This window comes from Dermatophagoides pteronyssinus, unplaced genomic scaffold (assembly GCF_027571235.1).
Source record: "Dermatophagoides pteronyssinus isolate colony J.1.1.1.1 unplaced genomic scaffold, Derpt_VIB-CSIC_2022.12 sq0013, whole genome shotgun sequence".
Classification (NCBI taxonomy): Eukaryota; Metazoa; Arthropoda; class Arachnida; order Sarcoptiformes; family Pyroglyphidae; genus Dermatophagoides; species Dermatophagoides pteronyssinus.
In genome coordinates, this window is record NW_027461537.1 from 985,998 (window position 1) to 995,157 (window position 9,160).

The following is a 9,160-nucleotide window of genomic DNA, read 5'->3' on the forward strand; positions in this document are numbered from 1 at the left end:
GATTATATAGAATTTTTTTTAACAAAAACATCGTTAGACTGCAGTTTCAGATCAATAGTTGTTTTTCTTGTTGATGCTACTGAGGTGAATGACAGATTTTTTTTTCAATAAAGCCGTTTGGCATTTGAATATATTCGATAAACAATAATAACCACTATGAAAAACCTTGAAATGGCAATTTAATTGAAGAAAAATAGAATTACTTTTACATTAGCGTATCTAATTTCTAATCTTGTTTTGTTTTGCCATTATTGTTGATCTATTTTGTAATTTAATCAATAAATCTCTCCCTCACTCTCATTCTAATTGTTGCTTTTGTTGTTGTCAAGAACAACAGAATAAGTGAAACAGAATTCAATTTACTGCCAGTTTCAAATTCAACAGAATAATTTATATGACAATATAATGATAATGAATGTGTTTGAACTAAAACAAAAATGACCAATCAGGCAAGATTTTGTTTGATTTTTATATCGATATACGATTTATTTATTATCAAATAGAATAATTCAAAAAAAAAGTAATAATTTATATCACCAATGATCATTTAAACATATAAAAATAATTAATGGATCGATTATCGATCATCATCATTATGGTTTATTTGTATTTATTTACAGACATTTAGAAAAGAAAGAAAGAAGAAAATTTCATTTTAAAAAATATAATAACAATTATTCCATTGGTTGATCTTGTATGGAATCAATATAATTTTTATATGTTTCGATAGGATTTGATTTACAATCAGTTTCTAATATTATAACAGCATCATCATCATCCTCATCGACCATTTGATCATCTAAATCAGTATCCGATGGTTCTTCAATACGAACATTATTATTATTATCATCATCATCATCGCTATCAATTTCTGACCGGTTATTACCGGATAATAAATTCATTAGGCTATTTGATTCCCACACGACTAATGCTTTGGATATTTTTTCTTGTTCTGCTTGTATTAGTTTATCCGTTATAGATGGCTGTTGATTAGAAAATGCATCACGTAATTCGGGTGATATTTCCAATATTTGAACATTACCAGTATCTGTACTAATATTATTATTATCATCAATTTCTTCAATTAGAATGCCATTATTATTATTGTTCGAATCGATTAATGGAACATCCTTTACATCTTCAACAATATAATTTTCACCTTCACGAATATGCATGCGATCAAATATTTCCAATACTTTATCTTCACCGATATATTTTTTGATTGGTCGCTCATTATCAAAATCATAAAAGGATTCATCTTCCGAATCATTAATTAGATGGCTAAAATGTCTTTTCTTGTTCGCGTTGATATTTTGATTGGATGGTGCGATAGAATTATTGATCAATTGTTGATTGTTGATCAATTGTGGCTGTTGTATTGGTTGTGATATCTGTGATGATGGCAGTGGTGAAGGCATGATTCCAAATGAAAATCTTTCATTAATACTCTGATTATTGAGCTGATTTGACCATGGCATCACTGAAGGTATATTTTGTGACCATGATTGATGTTGTGGTGAAATGATTGGCGTTGATGGTGGCATTGTTGATGTTCCGGCTTGTGCTAACGGTACAGATGTTATCATTGAATTGACCGATGGAAAATTATTATTAACAATCGGTAATGATTGCGATTGTATTGGTGACGATGGAAGTGGAATAGATGAAGATGATGAATAATTATAGAATTGTTGCTGATAAGGATTCATCATTCCCAATGATGATGAATAATTTGGTGTTGCAAATAAATTTGTCATTGTTGTCGTATTCGTAGTCGTCGTGGTAGAAATTCTGATAATGAGTGAAAAAAAAATTATCTTTAAAATTGAAAACAATCTTTAATCGAACACACACTCAAGAAATAATGTTAAATCTTTTGTGTCTATCAGGCAAAATCTTACTTGTTAGTATTAACAAAATTCGACATGAATATTGAAAATTAACAATCATTAGATTCGAATCGTTATCAATTAATGCGGAAGCAAATATGTAAACAAAAAAAAATGCGGAATCAAAATTCTTTAAACAAGTGTTAGAAAATCAACAACATTACAAAACAGAAAAACATATTGAGCCAAACTACATTTTATATAAAAGTAAAATAGAAAATGAATCAGCACTGAAGCTCCACCTTTTCGAGAAAAATCTCAACACAAAAAAAAAAATTTCATCGATTTTTCGGGAATTTTCTCGCAAAAGAAAAAATTCATTCATTTCCTTATTAAATCCTTTTTCATTTTTGGTATTTTTTTCCCTTGTTAACTAAACTAATGAATTTTTTATTTCAATTTGATTGCTTTAGGATAAAATTTTGTTGTTTCGTTATTATCATAAATATTTGATTGATTAGTTTTTAAAAAAATTTAAATTTTGCAAATTGGAATATTCCATCAAACGGATCAAGAATCTTTATTTGTTTTTTGAACAAATAGCATCTATTTTTTACTCTCCCTCTCTCTCTTTTTGGCCAGAATTTATTTCGATACGTCAATGGTAGCGAATGCTATGTATGCTACTACTTGAAAACAAAAAAAAATTAAAATAGAATAATGCTACTGATGCAAATGAAAATATCCGTTATATATATCTGTTTCGTATTCAAATATATAGCAACATGGATACTGGCTGTATGCAGTGAAATGTACATAGGAACCAACAAAAGAAAAAAAACAACTAGAATCTTTATCTATCAATATAAAATTATATAGGTAATGGTATTCACTTTAGTAGAGGTGTGGCTGATCGACCACTATTCTCAAAAAATAAAATTTTTGTCAGTAAACTACATTATTTTTATTGAGAACAGAAACGAAAAGAAATAATAATAATCGAAAAAAAAAATCTGGACCAAAGCATCATTCTGGAATAACGATTTGTGTGTGTGTATGTATGGTTGAGAGGGGAAAGGAAACTAGCAAGAATAAGAAGAATAACCTCATTTCTTTGTCTGGTGTATTGAATTATTGAGTGAAAATTTAAAAAAAACAACAACAGAATACGGTCATCGAGAGAGAGAGAGAAAATTGTCAATTGCTTGTATCAAGAAGAATATTCTATTCTTATTAGAATTATCATTGTGTGTGTGTGTTACCTTTAACCTTTGATTGTGTTGTTTCTTTTAAGTGATTGATCCAGGATCATAATAATAATAATTAAAATAATATTGTTTAAATAATGGATAAAGAAACATTGCGAAAACAGATTGAAAATATGCGTTATCAAGCAATGATGGAACGATGGCCATTGTCAAAATCGATTCAAGCGTATGTATTTTTTTCAAATAAATAAAATCTTAATTATTAATGTTTGATTTTTCATTATCATTTCCTTTTACAACCAAAACAAAAATAAAAAAATCTTAATCCAAAAGTCTTCGTGAATATATCGAAGAGAATGAACCACAGGATCCATTGATCCATACACCAGATAAAAAAAATAATCCATGGGCCGAGAAAGGCAAATGTACAATTTTCTAGCAACAAAAAAAAATTTCAACTATAAATTGTCATCAAAAGAAAAGAAAAAAATGTGTAAAACATCACCGCCAACATCATTTAATTTTTTTTAATTAATCAAAAACATATACGGACATTAAACACTGGAATGGGTTAATTTTTTTTTTTCGTTCGCTTCAAAGAATAACATCTTTGTCATAATTGTCATCATTTCATTTCATTTTTTTTTTAATTTTTGACCAGCAGCTTTATCTTTCCTTACCATCATCACCACTGCAACATGAACATCACACACACACACACAAACACCATTATCGTAAATTAATTAATTCTTTTTAAATTATACGAAAATTACAAAAAATGGAGAAAAAAAAATTATAAATTCTGCCATAATTAAAAACTATAACTATAAATATAATTATGAATTTTAACAAATGTCGAATCCCAAAACAAAACAAACAAACAAACAAAAACGATTGCTGTGTACCACCAATTGATATTTTGTTCTTTTCGATCCATCAATTTACTCAAAATCAAATAAATTAAACAGACAAAATGGATAGAACAATGTAGCCCGATTATTCTTATTGCTTTTTTTTCGATAAATTTTCTCAACATCGATCGAAACACACACACATAACATTTGTTCGATTTTTTTTGTTGAATTGGAACAAAAATATCAAGTTTTTTTACAGCTTGATATTTTTGACTAAATCACACCATCATCATCTTTTTTCTTCGAATAACATAAAAATTTTTAAACACAAAAATAATTGACCAAAATTAATAAATAAAAAACATAAACAAATTGTTTATCACCATTATGTAATTGAAATAAATAATTTTGAAAAAAGCTTTTGAAAACAAAAACAATTTCATTGTGAATTAGTTAATTCTATTGGTTCATTACGACAGATAATCGATATTCGACGATCACGTTTTACATATTTTTCTTTGAATAATGAATTCTTATCATCAAGAATTTCATGTGCATACAGGTAACGAGCATCACCACTAAAGTGAATTAATGAAACGAAACAAACAAAAAATCAATCAATTTCAAATTAAATCCATGATACATACGTCATAATGTATAATGATCGACGACAAAGTAAAACATCAACATAAATATCACGATTCGATTCTAAACGCATTCGCATTACCGAATCTGAAAGTAAAGATATTCCGGCTATTGTATCACCACAAAACTAAAATATCGTTTAAAAAAAATTCTAGCTTATTGAATTTCCTTTATAACCAAAACAAAAAAATTACCCGAACACTATCAACATGTGGTTTGATGAAACCATCGGCTTTAATTTCGAGAATGTGTACAAATTTAATATGATTTGTATTATGTACAAAAGCTAATTGTCGAATACGTTCAATAATCATCTCATTTTCTGGTCGCCATTTTAAATGTTCAGTTTCACGATAATTTTGTATGGCATCATCCCAATGTGTCTGTTCATAACGTATTCGTCGTACACGGAATACATTTTCAACTTCATCTAATAATGATTGTTCTTCATTTGTATCAATAAAATCCGGTACGACAAACATTGAATTTTTAATCTGTTTTAAATTCGTTGCGAATTTTGATTCAAAATGATCATCATACACTTTTAGTTTAAAATAAGGTTTATCGTCTCCAAGAATTGTTGTATGTAATGATGAAGAAGGAAGTTTAAAATTTCTAAGCAAAGTTCTTACCGATCGTTGTCCCAAGTGGAACATTTTTACAAAAACAAAAAAAATAGGAAATTTGAAATTCTCAAATTAGAAATTCGAATTCAGCTGATCACAGAATCTATCATTGGCCACTAGATGGTGTGATTATTAAAGATTCAAAAATGATTTTTAATTTTCAACAAATAATAAACATTAACAACAAAAAGATTAGTGAAAAAAAATCTGGCACAAATAAGAGAGAAACGGAAATGATTAATGGGAAATTTTCGAATAATTATATCAGATAAATCCATATGATGAATCAGTCGTATTTGATGATGATGACGATGAGGTGGCCGATGATATCGATGATCTGTCTCTAACAGTCGGGCGAAGTTGTTTACGTAATTTTTCCAATGATAATGAATTATTCGATGATAATGACGGAGCTAATGAGGGAGAACGATATGGTGATCCATTGACTATATGACTATCACAATAATTTTGACTATAATTCATTGATGATGATAATTGTTTTTCTTTACGAACATCACGAACATCATGACGAAGCATCCGAAATGCAAAATCATCATTGATTAAATGTGGTGATGATTCTCTTGTACGAAATCGTTGCTTACGTGATTCGATTTGATCAAGTTCAACGTTCGAATATCCAGTCGTTTGAACGCCTGTCGTAATCGGTGTATTCGGTATACCGAATGGTAATGGCGGAACGGTTGGCACACGTGATGCTGATGATTGTTTTAGACGACGATTCAACAGATCATCCTGTATAAGATCGGGATTTTTTCGTAATGATTTTCCCATGGTATATTCATTTTCATAATCATCATCATCATGAATGGCAGTGTTATTTTCTGATATGTGCGAATCATTTAGCCAATCTTCATAGTTATCAAGAAACATATAACAAATTGAATCAGATTGTTGTTGTTGTTGAGATCTATTATGATTTTGAGATTTTTTCGGTGATGGCCACATTGGTAACGCTTTTTGTTGACGATTTTTATCATAACGACGATAGGCGACATCATCCAATATAACGTTGGGCATAGCTGAACGACGAGCAGGAATTGCCGGAGTTTTTGTTGGTGACCTAACGAGCAAAATCAATAGAATATGCAATCTAAAATTCTTTATTACAAAGTTATCTTACCTTTTCAATACTGATGATCTATCCATATGATTATCAAATTGTTGCTGTTTAACGACATTTTTACGATATAATTGTTGAAATTTTGCCGGTAAATCTCGCCGTTCAGCACGATCCAATAGTTCATCATCATCATTCAGATTTAATTGATTGAAAAGATTTTCAAAATCATCCAATGGATGTTTTGGTTGTTGATGACGATATTGTAAATGATTTTTTTCGACAAACATTCGAAGTTCATCGGCAGCAGCTGTCGGAATGGCTGTACGTATTGTCACTGATTGTGGTCGTCGTCTTTCAATTAATTGCCAATGAATTTTTTTCTTTACCAAATTTGATGATTGATTATCATTATCATTATTAATATTATTATTATCATTTGAATCATAATCATCGGACATTTTTTCTCATTCAAAAAATAAATGCTAATAACATTGGCCATTCGAAAACAAAACAGATAATTTTTGGCTTCGGCGAATAAAAAATGGTCCGCAAAAAATGAAGCCGGATTTTCAGTTGTCAAAAACAATCCACAAGATGAAATTTTATAAGGATTTGTCTATGTCAACCAGAAAAAAAACATGAGAGACACTTGTTGCTGTCGAATTTTTTCCTTCTTTTGATTGACAAAAAAAAACTATTAATAGAAAGAAAAGAACAAAATAAACAAATATGGCAAATAAAGTTTAGTGTGGATGTTTCAATGACGATGAAATATTTTCTTATTTAGATTTTCAACAGCTTAAGATGGAATGTTTATTTCAATGACATATGCGTATCCTCAGGTAAAATAAATATGGTCAGCGGGCAAAAAAATTTTTTCTTTCAGGTTGAAAATTATCAAAATTTAAATGATTACTTTACATTTCAACAAGATTGACCACTGTTTACTGTGAACAGATAAAAGTCTGATCAATAAGGATTTTTTTCATCTTCACTTGTGAAACAAGTGAAAAACATTGATGATGTTGATGACCATGAAATGTCCAAATTGCAGACAAACAAAAACTAATGAATAATTTAACCGATGGTGATGTGTGTCTGCAAACTTTGTCGTCAGTGAATTCACATCAGAATGATAATGATTATTAATCTGTTTTAAATATTGGATGGTTGATTGGTTGATGAGATTCTAAATGAATTATTGTTTCTTTGTATCAAATTGATTGATTTTTATTAAAATTTTCTGGATTCAAATTTCAGATGAAAAATTCATGTTATTCGGATGATTATTATGATGGTGAATGATTTTTCTTTTCAGTGATTCGAATGTCTGATGAATAAAATGAAGTTGGACTAGTTTTTCATTTCCTTTGCTGCTGTTCTATTTGTTTCCATTATCGATGTCACAATGATTGGACATTACACAAAAACACAGGTGTATAATATGAAATTATTATTATCATCACATCAGTTAGTTTTGATCGAATCATTTGATAAATTTACTCTTTCGAATGAAGAAAATGTTTTTTTTTGTTCAGTTATTAAATTGTGAGTACATTTATGTGTGTGTGTGTTTATTGAATGAATGTCAGAAAAAAATCAACAATCATCATGATGATTGAATAGAGATTCATATAATAGACAAAACGGCAGATGTATTGGACAAAAGGTTTTTGTTTTCACTCGAATCACCGAAAAAAAACCGCTATTTTGTTATTGAAAAAAGTTCATTAGAAACAATGATCAAAATTTGAAAGTTTATTTGTTTTCGATGAAAAACATGCGGCACAATTTACAATCATCAGAAATAATTTTGTTTCAAAAAAACAAAGCAAAAAACATTGATATAATTCAATTGAAAATGAATTTTGATCAATTGAATTGAATTAATTGATTGAATTTTCGTTTGATCATATGCGAACATCATTAATTATTTAATGTAAAATGTTTTTTGTTTTCGACTTTAATATTAATAATCGAATGTGTGTAATTAGAACATTCGAATCGAATGATGATGAGGATAATGATAAGGATTGACAATATCGATGATATCGATATATTGATATCGATATGATTGTGAGAATCCCATTTATCAGACAACAACAAAAACAAAAAAGGAAATTGTTTCTTTGATTTTTCTTTTCAAAATCAAATGTTTATCATTATTAATATCATTAATATAGAATGAAAAAAAAATCGTTCATAATTCATCTGCTGATCAGATGATATTTTCAAAAATTACCAATTTATATTAATGATGAAAATAATGTTGGCCAACAAAAAAACAAAACAACAACATTAGATTAATAATTATTTTAACAATCATTTCTTCTTTGTTTTACCTTTTTTTTTGTTTTCGTTTATTATAAATTCCATTGCTTTGGCCAAATATAATGATATGATATGATATAGATATTTGATGTGTGTGTGTGTGTGTTTGTGTGTACATTATGGATTAAATTATCTTTATTTTGATGTTTTTTGATCATGTGAAACTTGGCAAAATCGTAACCGAGCAAAAAGAAAAATTTTCATTACTATTAAAGATTTTTGATTAGAAATCTAAAACTAGAATCAAGGTCAGAATATTTGTGATTAGTTTGTTATTGTTGTTGATCTTGCTGTTTTTTTTTCTGTCGGAAGAAAATTTAGAAAAAGCGGAACCAGCTGTCTTAAAACGTAACATAATCAAGCAGATGATTATTAATTTTCTTCGATTTTTGTTTTTGAACAAAAAAAAAAATCGATCCACCCTAATCATCATTAATGATCTTTTTTTTCGAAAAATTCCAAAATTGTTTTCAAGAAATTATCATTTTTTTTGTCATTTCCAACATTCGAATCCCAACATGCGCTGTTTTGATTATCATTCGAATCGATGATGTTAATCATTGATTTTTTTTTTCGTTCGTTAGTT

General features: G+C 28.4%; 4 protein-coding genes across 4 annotated transcripts; 1 reads left to right on the top strand and 3 right to left on the bottom strand.

Moving 5' to 3' along the window:
* Positions 1 to 540: 540 nt before the first annotated feature.
* LOC113790580 (uncharacterized) lies at positions 541 to 2,083 on the bottom strand. Its single transcript, XM_027340266.2, has 2 exons — positions 1,902 to 2,083; positions 541 to 1,791 (listed from the first exon to the last, which is right to left on the bottom strand). Exons 1-2 carry the CDS (start codon positions 1,925 to 1,927, stop codon positions 675 to 677), a joined length of 1,143 nt encoding a protein of 380 aa, XP_027196067.2. The 5' UTR covers positions 1,928 to 2,083; the 3' UTR covers positions 541 to 674.
* A 680-nt stretch (positions 2,084 to 2,763) lies between these two features.
* Positions 2,764 to 3,665, top strand: Ggamma30A (guanine nucleotide-binding protein subunit gamma-e). The gene is made up of 2 exons (XM_075821909.1): positions 2,764 to 3,263; positions 3,371 to 3,665. Exons 1-2 carry the CDS (start codon positions 3,175 to 3,177, stop codon positions 3,474 to 3,476), a joined length of 195 nt encoding a protein of 64 aa, XP_075678024.1. The 5' UTR covers positions 2,764 to 3,174; the 3' UTR covers positions 3,477 to 3,665.
* Positions 3,666 to 4,246: 581 nt separating this feature from the next.
* On the bottom strand, positions 4,247 to 5,312 carry LOC113790552 (alpha-ketoglutarate-dependent dioxygenase alkB homolog 7, mitochondrial). Its single transcript, XM_027340234.2, has 3 exons — positions 4,731 to 5,312; positions 4,539 to 4,663; positions 4,247 to 4,469 (listed from the first exon to the last, which is right to left on the bottom strand). The coding sequence occupies exons 1-3, from the start codon at positions 5,190 to 5,192 to the stop codon at positions 4,331 to 4,333; spliced, it is 726 nt and encodes a 241-aa protein (XP_027196035.1). The 5' UTR covers positions 5,193 to 5,312; the 3' UTR covers positions 4,247 to 4,330.
* Positions 5,292 to 8,161, bottom strand: LOC113790551 (uncharacterized). The gene is made up of 2 exons (XM_027340233.2): positions 6,304 to 8,161; positions 5,292 to 6,243 (listed from the first exon to the last, which is right to left on the bottom strand). The coding sequence occupies exons 1-2, from the start codon at positions 6,699 to 6,701 to the stop codon at positions 5,427 to 5,429; spliced, it is 1,215 nt and encodes a 404-aa protein (XP_027196034.2). The 5' UTR covers positions 6,702 to 8,161; the 3' UTR covers positions 5,292 to 5,426.
* Between the last annotated feature and the right edge of the window lie 999 nt (positions 8,162 to 9,160).